This window comes from Pleurodeles waltl, chromosome 4_1, assembly GCF_031143425.1.
Source record: "Pleurodeles waltl isolate 20211129_DDA chromosome 4_1, aPleWal1.hap1.20221129, whole genome shotgun sequence".
Taxonomy (NCBI): Eukaryota; Metazoa; Chordata; class Amphibia; order Caudata; family Salamandridae; genus Pleurodeles; species Pleurodeles waltl.
The window spans coordinates 883,128,009-883,148,596 of NC_090442.1; the positions used below are offsets into that span (position 1 = coordinate 883,128,009).

The 20,588-nt window shown below is 44.9% G+C and overlaps 1 protein-coding gene across 1 annotated transcript in view; it reads right to left on the reverse strand.

Moving 5' to 3' along the window:
* Positions 1–486: 486 nt before the first annotated feature.
* The window catches only part of LOC138288241 (transcriptional regulator QRICH1-like), a 261,954-nt gene continuing 241,852 nt past the window's right edge, over positions 487–20,588 (reverse strand). The window contains exon 9 of the mRNA XM_069229630.1: positions 487–2,250. Coding sequence (XP_069085731.1) covers positions 2,058–2,250 — 193 coding nt within the window. The 3' untranslated portion in view covers positions 487–2,057. The remainder of the gene's footprint in view (positions 2,251–20,588) is intronic.

A 20,588-nucleotide genomic window follows, 5' to 3' on the forward strand; every position in this document is an offset into this window, starting at 1 on the left:
GCATTCAATACAATTTAACATTGTATCTTCTGGCACTAAAGAGTGTCCTTTACATGCTGACGTTTTTAATGCTTTACCAAAAAAATTTAGTTTATGATTCTCTGTAATCTTTCTGGCATTCACACCAGATAGCGAAGGGTCAGTTATGTCCAAGTCAGTGCATTCAGAACTGTTGCCCCTTCTTCAGGAGTACCTAATTTGTTACGTACAACTTTTGCTGAACAGAGAAAAAACATTGATAATAGCGTATTTAGATTACTCTGATTTTGTAATTTAATCTCCAATTAATGCCCTCCTTTTCTGGAAAAAAACTTTTTCAGCAACCGGTTATCCTCCCAGTTATTCACTCCGTCCTAATATTTAGCACTCGCTTCCAGATTTCAGTTTGGAATCTTGTGTTTGCTTGGGAACATTTTGAAGTAGACTTGATGTATCTCTTTTTAATCGATGTTCAGATCCATCTTCCAAAGAAAAGATAACCAAAACTCATTTAAAGGATACTGTTTATTACTGGAAATAAAAATTAAAAAAAACTGTGTAAGCTAAAGAGTAATTTGTTGTTCCAATGAGTGGCAACAGACCCGATGAATTTAAGTACCAATATACCGAATAGAGAAAATAAATATGTTCTGCAACTCCATCCTTATGTCTTCTGCAGATTACTACAATTGTGTTCCACTGATCTTGCAATTATTTTTATAACTACGTCAGGAAAAACTCAAGTGGATGAACGACAGCAGGGCATTCTGGAAGGCACTCTAAATACCTGCTTCATAACCTAAAGGTATACACCCACCGCTTCAATCAAAACGTCAGCTTGCTTAAATAATTGTAAATGTGTGTTTCTGCCCCCTCCCGCACCTCAGGGAAGACATTCAGACACTGAAAGTGAACGAGTAGGGGGACAAAGCAAGCTACTATTTGATCCTTAAGCCGTCATACGATCTTCACTCATCAGAAAGAGCCGAACACAACACATTTGTAAATAATGATAGTGTTCTTGTTTACAGAAGTATAGCTTGCAGTACAATTCCTAGCAATTTTATTTCCAAATCAAATATACCATAAATATAGCAAACGTCTGATATAACAAAACTCAATTTCGTCCAGTTAGTCTGTGATTAATTTTTAAAATTGTACGTGAAAATATACAAATCTCTGTAAAAGTGAACTTTCCAAAACACAAGTAATCGAATTTGACAGTCACAACTGAAATAAATACAAGTGCCTCGATTGAATTAAGGCACAGCATTCATGGAATCTGAGGTAAGGTTGTATAGTTCCTTAGCATAAACGTGTAAACCTTCTGTGCATGCACACAAAAGATGTGATACTAATAAAGTGTCACGTCTGTAATGACAACTTACTTAGGCACATTTTACACCAACAATGCCAAACACTCCCGCCAGGAAAAATCCATCACTTTCAAAACTTCCTCGAGAGATTGTTGAAGATGTTGGTTTACCTCTGTACTCCTCCATACCTTAAAGTCAGTGATTTTACATGTTTACTTGTCATGGAAGCATCATCCTTTTCTAAAGGAAGCACAATACTAGAATGTAAAAAGAGCTGTGTGTCACAAAAAGATGATTGCACTAATAAATTATGAAATAATACACTGCAAGTTTCTAACCATCAAAGATTTATGCCATCTATTTTACAGTCTCTCACGTGGTACATTTTTGTGCCATGAGACTTCCTGTGAAAGAACGCTGCTTTATATATTCAACTGCGAAAACAGTGGACGAAGTAAAGTAACCAGAAATACAAATTAGGGTTCTACAATTGGCTCACCATCAAACACTAGTACCAGTAACTTTTTTGATTCTATTTTGAGTCCCAGAAGTCACTACAGATGAACACAATAAACATAATGAAATCCAAAATGTGCATTTTTTAAATTTTGCGTCTACTTCCTTTTCCGAACATAATGTGTTTAAGACATTCACTCACTTGAAAGTGTACTGAGTAGTCTCTACACAATTTGCTCATGCTTTACCAACAATAGTTTATACAACTGTAAGTCAATAGGTCAGAAAGAAGAGTAGGCCATGTGCTCATTGGTACAGTGTCAGACGGGATGAAGCGTGTGATTCTTGGATCTCCTTTACCAGAAGTATTCTACTCAACATCTGGTCCATCACTTGTTCGCTGACAGGCTGGGTTGAGTACCAGATCGGACTGTTGGGGGCTACCACTGGTTCAGGCACCAAATAGAAATGTTCGCCAGGCCCCTTTGAAGTCTGAGGACTTAAAACATGTAATAAAGATACATTAATTATTAACGCGCAATGTAGTCCTTTAGAATGTCCTTGATGTATTGTAAAAATGATAAATATGCATTTGGCTGTTACACCCTGAGAAAAACAAACTGAGAAAACGTACCATATTTCAGCAAAAGCACACTTAAATTGGCAATTCCAGTGCTAAAAGGTTATTAGATAGCATACAGTTATCTATGCTGCAATTAGGTAAATAATTGCTTTCTGATCAATTAATTTTTACCATTGTTTTCCTGTGATCTTCGAGGGAAGAGAAGGCGATTTTCACTCAGTTCCGTTTTCCCTTGGCGGCAGCGGGGCAAGGGGGTTTACTGGGGACGTGGGAGAGAAATCCCTGCCTCTTCCTGCCACCAAGCTCTTTAACCTTTTTTTTTTAACATACTCTTCTTTTGCCAACATTATAGTTTGTTTTGCCTCCTTAACACAAATACCCCTTCTACACCTCGGTTTGGAGAGAGAAATGTTTTCCTGCCTGTCTGGTCTTTTGTACTTATTTGGAATTATTTATTGTGTGGTTAATACAAAGCATTACAGTTAAAAACATATACAGGGTTAAAATGTTCCAAGTCAAGGAGAAATGCACAACATTTTTACAATTTGGCACGATACCAGTACATATGATAGACACATAAGTTAGCTATGGAGGTAAGCCAATATAATCCTCAAACCCGTGGCAGTTGACAAAACCGCAGGACAACCTGTATGTAATAAATATGAAGTGCAACGTGCACTAAAAACAGCAGCTGCTTTTGTAAATCAGCTGGAGGCACAAAGACTCTGAAGTTTACCCCCAAAAGCATGGTTAGGGTTGACAAGCGTTCTGGGACGGGAAACCCATTTAAAAAGGCTGGTTAATTCAGGCAATCTGCAAACGCAATATCGAAAAAAATATTAGCAAGTTTACATAAACTGAATCTGCTGTAAGCAAAAAAAAATGTTTAAAACAAAAAAAATTAAAAAGCAATGGGCTCCTCTGTGTACCACCTGGTATTCACACCCATATCCGGTGCCTAAGCTATGTTTAGTCTGGAAGAGGCAGATTCGTGGTCAAAGTGCAAATTGCCATATAAAGGGTAGCTGCAGCAGCACCAATAAAATGCTTGACTAGTGGCTTGTGTCACACAACGCAAGAGGCACTGTTAAAGTGTTGGAAATGGCCCTTTTTGCAGGGTCATCCCTAAACTTTTTGCCTCTTCCTCCTATTTCTTCTGACCTGTTTTGTTGGCTTTAGGACTTTGAGCACTTTACCACTGCTAACCAGTGCTAAAGTACATATGCTGTCTGTGTAAACTGTATTGGTGATAGGTTTATCCATGATTGCTAGTAAGTCCCTAGTAAAGTGCACTAGAGGTGCCCAGGGCCTGTAAATCAAATGTTACTAGTGGGCTTGCAGCACTGATTGTGCCACCCACACGAGTAGCCCTGTAAACATGTCTCGGACCTGCCACTGCAGTGTCTGTGTGTGCTGTTTTAACCTGCCAATTCGACCTGCCCAAACTTTCCATTTATATACATGCAAGGCACCCCCAAGGTAGGCCCTAGGTAGCCTCATGGGCAGGATTCAGTGTATGTTAATGGTGGGACATGTACTGATGTGTGGTACATGTCATAACAGTGAAATACTGCTAAATTCAGGCCTCACTGTTGCAAGGCCTATCTCTATCATAGGTTAACATGGGGGCTGCCTTTAAATATTATTAAAGTGAAGATTACCTTTGGGAACAGCCAGAAATATGGAGTTTGTGGTCTTTGACCTCACAATTTAAAAATACATCTTTTTGTGAAGTTGGTTTTTAGATTATTAGCTTGAAAATGCAATTTTTTAGAAAGTAGCCATTTTCTTGAGTAAACCATTCTGTGACTGCCTGTTTGTCGATTGCCTGACTGGGTCGGTTTGACAGTTGGGCTTTTTGTGAATCCCCTCTAGACAGAGAGACAAAGGGAGCTGGGGTGTAGCCTGCATATCCTAATGAGCCATCTGTGCTAGAGTGGAAGGAGGAGTGGTCACTTACACCTGAATGGGCTGTGCCTGCCCTCTCACAATGCAGTCTCCAGCCCCCTAGTGTCTGCAGCCTGGCCTGGGCAAGGAAGGATCTTGTGAACAACTAAGACTTTCTTTTGAAGAAGGCCTACTTCAAAAGGCAGAAAGGGGAATAAGTATTGGACCCAAAAACCCTTAAAATCAGAATACTTCAAGGATTCAAGAGGAACCTCTGCCTGGAGAAGAGCGGAGGAGAAGTGCTGTCCTGGCCTGTGACTGTACTGTGTTGGGCTATCCTGCAGCTACTGCTTTTGCCTGTGCAAGGGGACAGAGACTAGACTTTGTTTTGCATTCCCGCTTGAAAGGTATCTCCAAGGGCTTGGAGTAGAGCTTGCCTCCTGTTTTGAAGCCTCAGGGACAGCAAAGGCTTCACCACCCAGTTCTGAGTCTGCCTGCTGTGGACTCTAGCTTGCCGGAGGGTGCCATTCCAGTTCTTGGGCCCCTGGAAGTGAATTTCTGGAGAAAAACCGGTCTAACGAGACCAGATGACAGCGTCCAACTTCGTAAAGGACGCCGCTGCCCGGGACCCCGCCTGCCCCAAGGCCATGGACCTTGCAGAAGTGCGACAACCCTGTGGGCTTCCCATTGCTGCAGCCGCTGATCCCGTCTAACTTCGCTGACTTCGGAGTGTCATAAGGCAGACATCTTTAGCATCCGACGCCATCGCAGCGCCTGGGGCTCTGTGACGTCATCACGACCACGTGAGGTCACCCCGCACCATCATGACTTCGCCAGACTTCATGCCTGCCGGAACCAAGAGACCGACTTCGCAACTGACGCCACCTCACCTCCTCTGCTCTGCAGTAAGGACCTGACGCTGCGCAATGCCTCTGCCCTTTTGCCCCGTAGCACTGGAACCAACGCCGCATTGGATCCAGCGATGCCTCACTCCCTGACTCCGTGCATCAGCCTGTTTTCTACTTGTTTGCTAAGGTACCGTACCTGGGGGTCGGACGACTCTGTAAACTGCGCCAGTGGGTCACATTATAGGAAACGACTGTCACGATGCCGCTTAGTACCAACTTGCAGTAGTAGTGCCTCTAGGCACTATTTTTGTGTCCTTAAGCGCTAAATTCATATTTTTATCTGTGTATTGTGGATTTTTATCATATTTTGTCTTGTTTATTTAGATAAAATAAGAACTATTTTTCTAAACCTGTGTTGTCATTTTGTAGCGGTTCACTTTATTACTGGCTGTGTTTGTACAAATACTTAATACATTATCTCTGAAGTTAAGCCTGCCTGCTCGTGCCAAGCTAACAAGGGGGTGAGCGGGAGTTAACTGAGTGTGACTCTCTTTTACCCTGACTAGAGAGAGGGTCCTTGCTTGGACAGGGGGTAACATGACTGCCAACCAAAGGCCCGATTTCTAACATAAAGTAACAGCAAACTTTATCCACAAAAGATGTATGTGGCGACTTAGTGCTGATGCTTACTTGATTATGAAAATAACAAGAAATGCGACGTTTGTTTATATTGTGGCAGTAATACATCTACCATAAACCAGTCCGTACCTGTGATGCAAGAAATATAGCAAGGATAAGGATTAGGAAGCAGAAGCAGGGTGTGATCAACCCAGCTCTGTCATGGTCACTAAGACAAAATCCTCATAGAAAGGGAACATTCTCTTACAATTACATTTCTCTAATATTAAATTAACACATAATTAACTCAACCAAAATAAGAGATCCCTGAACCACTTTTTTTTTTTTTTTTTAAGAGGAAACGTTTGGTTTGAAAATAAATTACATATCTGAAAATTGACTCTAAAGACTGCCTGCGTTTTAACTACAAAGGAAGAAAACAATAAACAAACTGGATTTATGAAACCATTTTTCCTTTTTTAATTGGAAATTCAGGAAATGTGGCCAGATAGGCTACAGATGGTTCACAAAAGAATTTGACAATGTGCTTGCTCTTTATTTACATGGTAAAATTGGCCTAGACCTAATTGGCATATTTAATTAACATTTAAGTCCCCAGGAAATGGTGCAACTTTTAACCAGGGCCTGTAAATTAAATGCTGCTAGTAGGCAACAGCACTCATTGTGCCAACCACTAAAGTAGCACTGTAAAACATGCTACTGCAGACTGTAGTGCGGTTTTAAACTGGTATTTCGACCATCCTTTTCAATACTCGTGTCACCACTAACTTAGGTCCTACCAGCTCATAAGTATTTAAAAAGTAGGACATGTGGGTTTAAGTTTTACATGTTCTGTCATTTAAAGACTCAAGTTGTTTTTAAGTGCTGTAAGGCTATCGCTCCAATAGACTAACATTGGGTTCCCTTAGTACACTTACGTGCCAATTTCAGATTGGAGCAGATTGAGAAATTACGTTTACACTCAAATGAACTGTAATTTAAAATACTCTTTAATGGTAAAGTCAGATTTTAAGTTACAACTTTGAAAATGCCACTTTTAGAAAGTTGGAATTTCCCTACCCAAACCAACTGTTCCCTTCTGCCGGTGTCCTGGGATACAACTATTAATGGCTGTGCTGATGTGGATTGTGTACTGCTTTCAGACAGGGTCTTCGTGACAGGATGGCTGGGGAGGATCTCCACCTTACACTTTAAGTGGCACTGTCTGCAGCATGCATAAAGAAACCTGACAGCAGGCATGCGCTCTTGCCACCCTAAAGAGTTTGGAGCCAGGGGAAGGACTGACCAGAACCAGTTTTGGGGGTCCGCTCCAGGGGCGTAGGAGACACTAAATTTCTGGGGGGGACAGGGACAACCTTGAGGTGGGCCCCCTGCACAAAGTTTGCACCCAGAAGGGTTGCCGTGGTGGGGGGAGATGGGGAAGGCGGTCGCTTCCAGTCGAGTCCTGCCTGTGTGGCCTGCAATTCCCTGTCTGCTGGGCCCTTTGCTGCCTTTTAGGCAGCGACAGGCTCTGTGATGCTGTTCGCCTGTGTGAAGTCCTAAGAGGCCTGTACTGCCTGCTGGGCGCAGTGCTTCCTGTCGACTCCTGTGCTGCCTGCCATGCACTGTACAGCCTGTTTGGAGCTTTCTAGTCAGGCTGTGTCAGTCTCTGCGCCTTCGCCTGCCTATGAAGGCCAGTAAGGCCTATGATTGCTGCTAGGTCCTTGTCTGACTGTCAAGTGGCAGTCTCTGTGCTGCTGTGTTCCTGTGAACTGCTGTGCTGTCTGATAGGGCCGGCCTTAGTGCTGGTGGCGCCCTGTGCGACATTGTTTGTTGGTGCTCCCCAGTGACCACCTCTGCCACGGATTCCCTCACTACTATCCATCCTCACTCTCTCTCAGATGCATTTCATTAGTCTTATAGCACCACTCATACCGGGAAATATCCCTTACAACGCAATCAATGCAATGCAAAGCAATGCATTGACCACGTTGCCATTTCCACAAATATGGGTCTAGTACGCATGCCTTTACCACACATATCTTTACCACACATGCGTGGTTACAGCATAGAGAGCGGTCTAGCTGTCCGGGTGGAACAGGAAGAAGCAGAGGAGAGAGAGGTAAGTAGGGCTGTGGCCGGGTTTAGAGTAGGAGGTTGGGGTCATTTTTAGGGCAGGGTAGGGTCGGGGTAGTTTTTACGACAGGGTAGGATTTAGGGGTCAGGAGGAGTGCATGGAGTTCAAGTAGTTTTACGACAATGTGGGGTAGGTTTTAGGGTACAGGATGGGGGTCATGTAGTATTTAGGACAGAGCGGGGTAGGTTTTAGGGTTCATGGTGGGGGCAGGAGCATCAAGGTAGTTTTTAGAACAGTTCAGGGTAGGTTTTAGGGTTCAGAGTGGGGGTCGGGTAGTTTTTAGGACAGGGCAGGGTTACTTTTAGGGCTAAGGGCAGGGGGGTTTAGGGCTCAGGGCAGGGGCAGTTTTAAGTGCTTGGAGGGGTGGAGTATGGTATCAGGTGTAAGGGGGCAGGGTAGGGAGAATTTACCACACATGTTCCTTTACCAAACATGCTTTTACAACGAAATTCGTTGTAAAGGCATGCGTAGTAAAGACACGGTCATAGTTGAGACCGCGATGTTAAGGCATGCACGATATACGCATGTGTTGTTCCATCATTCATCCCTCATACCAGTCTAGGGTGTCAAAGCACTTTACATCACATAGACATTACGCAGAGACAATCATCATATATGTGTGAATCATTGTATATGAAATGTTACATAAGACAGGACTACAAGGTGTAGGTGTCACAGGTCATCCATACTGGTAGCAGGTATAGTTTCAGAGTGCTTTATCTGGAGAAGCGCAAACTCAGAATTTAAAACATAACACCATGGTTGGGGGCTCTCTTTAATAATAAGAACTGATTTGCGCTCAAATCAACTTGTTTTGCAACATTAAGTTAATCAAAAAGTGGGGGGAAATCATAACGCTCTAATCTATACCTTGATGTTTGCATGCAGCTCTTTGATGAGTTCATTGCTCACCGTTCTATATTCAGTTTTCATTTATAAATTGCAGGGGACAAAAAAGGAGCTCTCTGATGTAGGAAGCTGGCCTGGTGTGTGGTGAGTACCTATGGTATTATCACCTTATACCAGGTCTAGGTATCCCCTCATTAGTGAAGTGTAGGCAGTATCTAGAAGCCAGGCTCTCTAGAGGTAGCTGTGGATGATCAGCCAAGACTTATCTAGGACACATGCAAAGATCATGCAATACCACTGTAGTCACACAGCACTTACACACATGAAAGAAACACGTGTTATGAAAATAAAGGTTCCTTATTACAGTAACACAAACACTAAAAGACTAGATAGGCAATACTCCAATAGGGTGTAAGTAACACACTATTATATGTACAGCAGCAATCACAAAATTGGCATAAAAAGCAATAGAAAACAGTGAAAAGCAATAGGCAATACTGAAGGCCTAGAGGGGACCAGACCATATACTAAGAAAGTGAAATGCGAAAGCCTGGTCCCCACCCAAGGAAGTGGAATTGGTAGAGGGGAGCTGGAGGAACTAGGAAACCCCAAAGGTAAGTACCAGAGTGCCCCCCAGCGACCAGGAGAAAAGAGGTAAGTTACTGTTTTTTCCCTGACCCACCAAAAGAACTTCAGAGAAGGATATTGCAAAACGCAGACAAGACTGCAAGAAACTAGAGGTGGATCCTGGAAGAGTAAGATCTGGAAAAGAAGGGCACCAAGTCCAGTTTACGTAGGATGGTCCGTTCTTGGCAGGAGCCACTACCCACCGATCTGTGGATGCAGGAGTTGGTCGACGGCGAGACGAGATGGTCAGCAATGCAGCACTGGAGCAGATGAAGAGTTCCTAGGTGATGCAGTCAACGTCCCATGACAGATGAAGAATTGCAGTCAGTCTGTGGTGTGGAAAACCCACCAACAAGCCTTGGCAAAAGCAAATGTCGCAGTAGGAGAAAAGTGGAGCTGCTGGGGACCAGCAAGGTCCAGGGGGACTCAACCTATGGAGGGGAGTCCCAGGTGACCATCAGCAAGGCAGAGAGTCTGGAGGAGGAGAGGCAGCCCCCACAGAAGACCTACAGGCAAGGAGCCCAGGAGCTGCAGAGAGGCCCACAGCACACCTGAAGAGAGGTCCCACTTCACAGGCGAAGCACGTTGAGGGCTGTGCTTCACAGAGAAGAGTGCCGGGGGCTGAGGCTACACGGAGCCTGAAGATCCCTTGGAGGAGGTAACAACAAGCCTTGGTAGCTGCAAGAGACGCGGTGCATGGGGGTACTATCCTGCATGGGAAGGCAAGGACCTACCTACTCCAAAGTTGGGCAGCTGGTAGAGAGGACCAAGGAGACCACTCCAGACTACCACCCCTGATGCAGGATCCACGCAGCTCAGGAGGAAAGGAGAGCCACGCAGCCGGTGTTGTTGCAGTTGGTGCCTGCAGAGGCAGGTAAGTGACTCCTTCACTCCAAGGAATTTTCCTTCTTTCTTCTCATGCAGACTGAAGACTTGCTGTCCTCAGAGGAAGCACAGCTGGGCAAATGTTGCAGTTGGTGAAAGGAGTCGGAGAAACAATGTTGCATGGCGAAGTCGTTGCTGGAGCTGTAGATTGTAGGTTCCTGTGAAGTCCAGTTGCGGTTCCAGTGGCCAGAAGTCAAAGTAAATGTTGCTGAGGAGTCCTGCTGGAATCTTGCATGTCAAATCTGAGGACCCACCCAAGAGGGAAACCCTAAATAGCCCAGAAAGGGGGATTGGTCACCTAGCCGGGCTGACCACCTAGGAGGGGGCCTGTGATGTCACCACCCTGATCTGGCCACTCAGATTCTCTCAGAGGCCTCTGCCAACCTTGGATTCAAGATGGAAGAATCAAGTGGCCACCTGGAGGAGCTCTGGGCACCACCCCTGGGGTGGTGATGGACAGGGGAGTGGTTACGCCATTTCCACGCCAGAGTAGGGGCTGAGGTCCCTGAACTGGTACAGACTGGTTTATGCAAGGAGGGCACCAAATGTGCCCTTCAGAGCATACTAGTAGCTTGGCGAGGCTACCCCTCCCAAGCCTTGTAACGGAGAGGGTGTTGCCTTCCTCTTCCAAAGGAAATCCTTTGTTCTGCCTTCCTGGGCATGAGCTGCTCAAGCAGCAGAAGGAGGGCAGAAATCTGTCTGAGGGGTGGCAGCAGCGGGGGCTGTCCGGAAAACCCCATAAAGCTGGTAGGAGCAATGCTGGGGATCCTCTAAGGAGCCCCCAAAGTGCATGGAATAATACAATCAATACTGACAATAGTATTGGGGTATGATTCTGACATGTTTGTTACCAAACATGCCCAGGTTTGGAGTTACCATTATGTAGCTGGACATAGGTAGTGACCTATGTCCAGTACAAGCGTAAAATGGCGTCCCCGCACTCACGAGGTCCAGGAAAATGGAGCTGGAGTTCGTGGGGGCACCTCTGCTTCTACAGAGGTGCCCTCACACACAGGTACTTGCACTCTGGGCTAGGAGGGCCTACCATAGGAGTGACTTGCAGTGACCTGAAGTGAAAGGGTGCAAGCACCTTTTCACTCAGGCTGCAATGGCAGGCCTGCAGACAGTTTACATGGGCTCCTATGGGTGGCATAATACATAATAAATGCTGCAGCCCATGGGGAACCCCTGATCCCCCAATGCCCTGGGTACCTGGGTAACATATACTAGGGACTTATAAGGGGCGCCAGTATGCCAAGTGTGGGGTGTGTGTGGTCCAAGCAACCAAATTTAATGGGAGAGAGCACTGGGTCCTGGTTAGCAGGATCCCAGTGAACACAGTCAAAACGTACTGACAACTGCAAAAAGTGGGGTAACATGCCAAAAAGATGGTACTTTTCTGCATCTGACAAAAGCAGTAACCCACTGACCTATTCACATTAGGTACACTTTGTGATCTACATGTAGACGGCCTTTGTAGCAGGCATAGTAACCCTGTATGTTATGATGAGTCAAAACTTCCACTAGACAAAACTTCAATCTCTCTCCAGAATGACCATTAATCACTGGAATTATCTTAAGATTTTTATTGTTGCCTGAAAACTGTTGGTGGCAAGGAACATCCAGCAGGTGCTTTTAAAGTCACAATATACTTGCAAACATAGCACCCCCATCGTAAGTCAGCACCCAGTGCGGCAGCACCGGTTGCATCACCCTAGCTGCCTTACCTAGCCCTGTCCATCTGGTTCTTCCTGGCACCCATGCTGTGTGCTGGTCTCTCCGCTGTCTATCCAGCAGTGTCAGGCTCTGTTTCACCACAGCCTGTGAAGTCCTGTAAAGCCTGTGAGCTGCCACAGTGCTGGCTTCGCATCCACAGGCCATTGGCTGGAAATTAGATTTACAGACAGCCCTTCAGAGCGGGCTTTCACAAACACCAGGAAGGCTGAGGGAGAGACAGGGGACCGAACTGTTGGGGGGGGGCAGGATGTCAACTTAGGGGACAATAATTAGCACTGGGGCAGGCTAGCTAGAGACAGAGGAGAGAAGAGAGTGAGAGAGAGGTGACAGAAAGGGGGGCCCTAACAAACATTGTTGCATCAGCGCGCTAAAGCCTGCCCTGCTCATATCTCCCAGTAACTCAACAATACTGTTTTTAGAAAGGGAGATACTCTGCAACACAGCACTGTATTTAAAAAGAAAGGGAGTTACTTAGCAATAGTTTATTTAACTACCCAAACCTCCTTACCTTCTTCAAATCTTGCTGCTGTCTTCAGGGTTCGTTCTTCAAGGGACAGGAAGGGTAGGGCTCAGGAGAGACGGGATGCAGACAGCAATCAACAAAGGGCATCTCTCGTTTTCCTTTGTTCTCAGAAGTGCAGACTGCAGGGGGCTGTGGGGCAAGGTGAGAAAGAATCCCTTGTGTGCTGCAGCACAACAAAAGGGCAGAGGGAGAGTGTCCTGGAGCCAGGTCACAGGTCGAGTGCAGGGCCAGTATAGGTAGCGCTTTCATGCGCTAATGGCCCTGCGAATTACAGGAGAAGGGAAAATTCTTCTGTCCCCCTTGTCCCCCTCGTCCCCCCCACCCTTGTCCCCAACACTCCAAAATCTGGGGGGGGAGGGGACATATCCCCCACGTCCCCCACACTTCCTACGCCCATGGTCAGCTCCCTCACACAAAGGCTGGCGCCAGGTATAATGACGTGACCTTCAGAACCTCTCATTAGAACACGCCTGGACCTGAGGAAAATTCAGAAGAACTGCCCTGCTGACTGAAGATTGAAGAAAATAAGTTACTTACCTGTAACTATTTCTCCAGTACTGGCTCTTTCATAGATTGACATGCTTAACTCCTTTGCTGCCAGGCCTTTTCCCCCTCAGGTGCCAAGAGTTTTTTTGGCTGTTTGGGGCAGTTCACGCTTAGGCCCTCATAACTTTTTGTCCACATAAGCTACCCATGCCAAATTTGTGTCCTTTTTTCCCAATATCCTAGGGATTCTAGCGGTACCCAGACTTTGTGGGGTTCCCCTGAAGGAGACCAAGAAATTAGCCAAAATACAGCGAAATGTTCGTTTTTTTAAACAAAATGGGAAAAAAGGCAGACTTGAATCAGAAAACCCAATTTTTCTAAACAATTCTGGCATTTTACTGGGACACACCCCATTTTTACTATTTTTTGTGCTTTCAGCCTCCTTCCAGTTAGTGACAGAAATGGGTGTGGAACCAATTCTGGATCCCAGAGGTAACCATTTCTGAAAAGTAGACAAGATTCTGAATTCAGCAAGGGGTAATTGGTGTAGATCCTACAAGGGTTTCCTACAGAAAATAACAGCTGAAATAAAAACAAAATGTGAAAAAAACAGCCATTTTTCTCCACGTTTTACTCTGTAACTTTTTCCTGCAATGTCAGATTTTTTTAAAGCAATATACCATTACACCTGCTGGACTATTATGGTTGCGGGGATATATAGGGCTTGTAGGTTCATCAAGAACCCTAGGTAGCCAGAGCCAATACATGAGCTACACCTTGCAATGGGTTTTCATTCTATACCAGGTATACAGCAATTCATTTGCTGAAATATAAAAAAGTGAATAATAGGTATCAAGAAAACCTTTGTATTTCCAAAACGTGCACAAGATAAGGTTTTGAGAAGCAGTGGTTATTTGCACATCTCTGAATTCTGCGGTGCCCATAATAGAATGTGAATTAAAGGGCGTTTCGCAAATAGACGTCTTTTTTACACACTGTCTTACATTTAGAAGGAATAAATGTAGAGAAAGACAAGGTGCAATAACACTTGTTTTGCTATTCTGTATTCCCCCAAGTCTCCCGATCAAAATGGTACCTCACTTGCGTGGGTAGGCCTAATGCTCGCGACAGGAAATGCAACATGGGCACATCACATTTTTACATTGAAATCTGATGTGTTTTTTGCAAAGACCCTAGCTGTAGATTTTCACCGCTAGCTCAGTCGGCCCCTAGGGAAACCTACCAAACCTGTGCATTTTTAAAAACTAGACATCTAGGTGGAATCCAGGATGTGGTGACTTGTGGGGGTTCTCACCAGGTTCTGTTACCCAGAATCCTTTGCAAACCTCAAAATTTGGCCCAAAACACTTTTTCCTCACATTTTGGTGACAGAAAGTAAGAATGATACCTCACTTGTGTAGGTGGGCCAAGTGCCTGTGACAAGGCCAAAAACATCTCGAAACTGAGGGGGAACCAAAGTTGGTCGAAAAGGGCAGCTGTAAAAAAAACACATTTTTAGGCTGACAAGTGAGGCAGAATTCTTATCGGTATAGATGAGACAATGCTGGATGATAGGAATTTTGTGGATTACTGCAGATTCCGGAAGGTTCCATCACAAAAATGGGAAAAAAAATGTGTGATTTCCAGCAAACTTGGAGGCTTGCAGGGCATTATGGGTAAGAAAATGGTGCGGGGTGCATGTGAAGCACACCATCCTGGACTCACCCAGATGTTTAGTTTTCAAATGTGTCTAGCTCTTGTGGACTTTTCTACATGGCAGTGTACCAAAGTCCAAAAAGTGCAACCCTCACCATTCCAAGTGGGACAATTTTGAGAGTTAGCCAAGCTCTCATGGCCTAAATGTAAAACCAAAACCCAAAATAATCAAATGTCCTCTTGCTTGCTGTGGGATAAGATGTTTTAGTGTGCGGCGGGAGGGGGGGGGAGCTAAATGAAAATGTCACTTACCCAGTGTACATCTGTTCGTGGCATTAGTCGCTGCAGATTCACATGTTTGGCACAGTCCGCTGCCTGGTGTTGGGCTCGGAGTATTACAAGTTGTTTTTCTTCGAAGAAGTCTTTTTTGGTCACGGGACCGAAGGACTCCTCCCTCTTCGGCTCCATTGCGCATGGGCGTCGACTCCATCTTAGATTGTTTTCCCCGCAGAGGGTGAGGATGGAGTTGTTTGCTATAAATAGTGCCCATGCAATGGAGTGAATATGTATGTACGTTAAGAGTTTATAATAATTATTTACAAATGTACAAATGTTTAAGATTTATGATCTACTTCTAAACGGCTACAGGCTTCCCGGGGAGGTGGGAGGGTACATGTGAATCTGCAGCGACTAATGCCACGAACAGATGTACACTGGGTAAGTGACATTTTCAGTTCGATGGCATATGTTGCTGCAGATACACATGTTTGGCATAGACTATAAAGCAGTTACCTCCCCTAAAAGCGGTGGTTTAGCCTGTAGGAGTTGAAGTAGTTTGGAATAATGTTCTTAGTACAGCTTGGCCCACTGTAGCTTGTTGTGCATTTAGTACGTCTACACAGTAGTGTTTAGTAAACGTATGAGGCGTAGACCAGGTTGCAGCCTTACATATTTCGCTCATAGGAATGTTTCCTAGAAAGGCCATTGTAGCACCTTTCTTTCTGGTTGAGTGTGCCTTTGGTGTAATAGGCAATTCTCTTTTGGCTTTAAGATAGCATGTTTGAATACATCTGACTATCCATCTAGCAATGCCTTGTTTAGAGATTGGATTTCCTATGTGTGGTTTTTGAAAAGCTATGAACAGTTGTTTTGTTTTCCTGATTAGCTTTGTTCTGTCAATGTAGTACATTAGTGCTCTTTTGATGTCTAATGTATGTAGTGCCCTTTCAGCCACGGAATTTGGTTGTGGGAAGAACACTGGCAATTCTACTGTTTGATTTAAATGGAATGGTGAGATTACTTTTGGCAGAAATTTTGGATTTGTTCTTAGAACTATTTTATTGTTGTGTATTTGAATAAATGGTTCTTGTATGGTAAATGCCTGTATTTCACTTACTCTTCTGAGGGATGTGATTGCAATGAGAAATGCGACATTCCAGGTTAGATATTGCATTTCACAGGAATGCATGGGTTCGAAAGGTGGACCCATGAGTCTTGTTAAGACGATGTTAAGATTCCATGAAGGAACTGGTGGTGTTCTTGGTGGTATCATTCTTTTTAGCCCTTCCATGAATGCTTTAATAACTGGTATTCTAAATAGAGACGATGAATGAGTAGTTTGTAGGTAAGCAGATATTGCTGTGAGGTGTATTTTTATAGATGAAAAAGCGAGATTTGCTTTTTGCAAATGTAGTAAGTATCCTACTATGTCTTTTGTAGAGGCATGTAATGGTTGTATTTGATTGGTATGGCAGTAGTAAACAAATCTTTTCCACTTAGATGCATAGCAGTGTCTAGTGGAAGATTTTCTAGCTTGTTTTATGACCTCCATGCATTCTTGTGTGAGGTCTAAGTGTCCGAATTCTAGGATTTCAGGAGCCAAATTGCCAGATTCAATGATGCTGGGTTTGGATGCCTGATCTGTTGTTTGTGTTGTGTTAACAGATCTGGTCTGTTGGGTAGTTTGACATGCGGTACTAGTGAAAGGTCTAGTAGAGTTGTATACCAAGGTTGTCTTGCCCATGTGGGTGCTATCAGTATGAGTTTGAGTTGGTTTTGACTCAACTTGTTTACTAGATATGGAAGGAGAGGGAGAGGGGGAAAAGCGTATGCAAATATCCCTGACCAACTCATCCATAGAGCATTGCCTTGTGATTCGCGGTGTGGGTACCTGGATGCGAAGTTTTGGCATTTTGAGTTTTCTTTTGTTGCGAACAAATCTATCTGGGGTGTTCCCCAAATTTGAAAGTACTTGTTCAGAACTTGGGGGTGAATTTCCCATTCGTGGACTTGTTGGTGGTCTCGCGAAAGGTTGTCTGCTAGTTGGTTTTGTATTCCTGGAATAAATTGTGCTATTAGGCGAATGTTGTTGTGAATCTCCCACTGCCATATTTTTTGTGTTAGGAGGCACAATTGTGTTGAGTGTGTTCCTCCTTGTTTGTTTAAATAATACATTGTTGTCATGTTGTCTGTTTTGACAAGAATGTATTTGTGTGTTATTATGGGTTGAAAGGCTTTTAACGCTAGAAATACTGCTAACAGTTCTAGGTAATTGATATGAAATTTTGTTTGGTGTATATCCCATTGTCCTTGAATGCTGTGGTGATTGAGGTGTGCTCCCCACCCTGTCATGGAAGCATCTGTTGTTATAACGTATTGAGGCACTGGGTCCTGAAATGTCCGCCCTTTGTTTAAATTTTTGCTGTTCCACCATAGAAGCGAGAGGTATGTTTGGCGGTCTACCAACACCAGATCTTGAAGTTGACCCTGTGCCTGTGACCATTGTGATGCTAGGCACTGTTGTAAGGGTCGCATGTGTAGTCTTGCGTTTGGGACAATGGCTATGCATGATGACATCATGCCTAGAAGTTTTAGCACAAATTTTGCTTGTATCTTTTGGTTTGGAAACATAGCACTTATTACCTTGTGGAATGCCTGCACTCTTTGTGGACTTGGAGTGGCAATTCCCTTTGATGTGTTGATGGTTGCTCCTAGATATTGTTGTGTCTGACACGGTTCTAGGTGTGATTTTGTATAGTTGATGGAAAACCCCAGTTTGTGAAGGGTTTGTATGACACATGTGGTGTCGTTTGCGCATTTTTTTACTGTGTTGGTCTTGATTAGCCAATCGTCTAGGTAAGGGAACACATGTATCTGTTGTCTCCTGATGTGTGCTGCTACTACTGCTAGACATTTTGTGAACACTCTTGGTGCAGTTGTTATTCCGAATGGCAACACTTTGAATTGGTAATGTATTCCTTTGAATACGAACCTTAGGTACTTTCTGTGAGAAGGGTGTATTGGTATATGAAAGTACGCATCCTTTAGGTCTAATGTGGTCATGTAATCTTGCTGTTTGAGCAGTGGAATGATGTCTTGTAGTGTGACCATGTGAAAATGGTCCGATATGATGTAGGTATTTAGTGTCCTGAGATCTAATATTGGTCTTAATGTTTTGTCTTTTTTTGGAATTAGAAAGTACAGGGAGTAAACTCCTGTGTTTTTTTTGTTGTACTGGTACTAACTCTATTGCATCCTTTTGCAGTAGTGCTTGAACTTCTAGTCCTAAAAGTTCTAAATGTTGTGGTGACATTTTGCGTGTTTTGGGAGGGATGTTTGGTGGGAATTTGTGGAATTCTATGCAATAGCCATGTTGGATTATTGCTAATACCCAATTGTCTGTTGTAATCTGTTGCCAAGATTGGTAGAATTGGCTTAGTCTTCCCCCCACTGGTGTTGAGTGAAGGGGTTGCGTGACTTGAAAGTCACTGTTTAGGTGGAGGTGTTTTTGGAGTCTGGAATCTTCCCCTACTCCTTGGGAATTGACCCCCTCTATATCCCCTGAAACCTCCCCTTTGGAAGGAACCCTGATATGGTGTGGTTCTTGTTTGTTGGCTGGTGGTGTCTGTGGGTTGGCCACGAAACCCCCCTCTAAATGGAGTTTTTCTAAAAGAGCCTCTGCTCTGCGGGGAGTAGAGTGCGCCCATGGCCTTGGCCGTGTCTGTGTCCTTTTTAAGTTTTTCAATGGCTGTGTCCACTTCAGGGCCAAAAAGTTGTTTTTCGTTGAAGGGCATATTAAGGACAGCCTGCTGGATTTCAGGTTTGAAGCCTGAAGTGCGGAGCCAAGCGTGTCTCCTTATGGTGACAGCAGTGTTGACTGTTCTCGCTGCAGTATCGGCTGCGTCCAGTGAAGAGCGGATTTGATTGTTTGAGATCGTTTGTCCCTCTTCAACTATTTGCTGCGCCCTTTTTTGGTATTCTTGGGGAAGATGGTCTACGAGAAGTTGCATCTCATCCCAGTGAGCGCGGTCATATCTGGCCAGCAGCGCTTGAGAATTTGCGATGCGCCACTGGTTGGCTGCCTGTGATGCTACTCTTTTTCCTGCCGCATCAAATTTTCTGCTTTCTTTGTCCGGAGGTGGGGCGTCGCCAGATGTATGGGAATTTGCTCTTTTGCGAGCTGCCCCTACTACTACGGAGTCAGGTGGTAACTGCGAAGTAATAAACACTGGATCTGTGGGTGGTGGTTTGTATTTTTTATCCACCCTTGGGGTGATGGCTCTTGATTTTACGGGCTCTTCAAAAATTTGTTTTGCGTGCCGTAACATCCCTGGTAGCATTGGGAGACATTGATATTGGCTATGTGTAGCCGAGAGGGTGTTAAATAAAAAATCATCCTCTATAGGATCGGAATGCAGTTGGACATTGTGGAATTCTGCAGCCCTAGCCACCAGTTGTGAGTATGAGGTACTGTCCTCTGGCGGTGACGGCTTTGTGGGGTATGAATCTGGATCATTGTCCGGCACTGGGGTGTCGTATAGGTCCCAAGCGTCTTGATCCTGATTATCTTGACTTATGGTAGTTTGCGCTGGTGAGTGCGTTTGTGGAGGTGTTTGTGCCGGCGATGCCTGTTGTGGTGGAGAGGGCGGAGGCGTGACTTTTTTAACCACTTTGGCTTGTGGTTGTGCGTCATCCTTGAGGAGACCAATCCTTCTTTTCCTCATTATTGGGGGAAGGGTTGATATCTTCCCTGTGTCTTGCTGGATGTACAGTCTCTTTTGTGTGTAGTCTGATTCTACACTTTGGAGCTCTTGTCCAAATCTGTGCATCTGGCCACTTATTCCTTGTTCCTCTGTGTAGGATGAAGGTGTGGAATTTTTCGGCGCCGAGAGAGAATCTTTTTTCGGTTTCGGCACCGACAGAATTTTTGTTCCTTTCGGCATGGATTCTCGGTGCCGATGTTTTTCGGTGCCGGTATCTTGTTTTTGTCTCTCGGAGCCGCTATCTCGGCTCCGAGGTTGCTCCATGGCGGTCCCTCGACCGGAGTCGGGTGTCTTCGCTATGGGCGTGCCCTTTTTCGGCGCCTTCGACGGGTCGCCTGTTTTATGGGTCGAGCCATGGCCTGTTGGCAGTGGCGTCCCCTGGGCTTTCGTTTTCTCGATGGTTTTACTTTTCGACGTCTTACTCACAGTTTGTTGCTGTTGTTCGACGTCGGAGTCTCCGGATTCTGAGTCCGGAACCGAGAATGTTTCCTCTTCGTCGTCGAAACGTTGTTTTGTCGGCGTGGACGCCATTTGTAGACGCCTGGCTCTTCGGTCCCGGAGTGTTTTTCTGGACCGGAAGGCTCGACAGGCCTCACAGGTATCCTCCTTGTGCTCGGGGGACAAGCACAAGTTACAGACCAAGTGCTGATCTGTATAAGGATACTTACTGTGACATTTTGGGCAGAAACGGAACGGGGTCCGTTCCATCGGCTTCTATGTCGCACGCGGTCGGGCCGACCAGGCCCCGATGGGGGAATCGAAGCTACCCCAAAGTCTTCCGATGATCGGTGTCGATGTACCTAACTATCCCGATACCGAACGGAACAATACCGACGCTTTCTTCCGAGATTCTGACTAACTTTCCGAACCGAAACACGGAGCGAAAAGGAATACGTCCGAACCCGACAGCGGAAAAAAACAATCTAAGATGGAGTCGACGCCCATGCGCAATGGAGCCG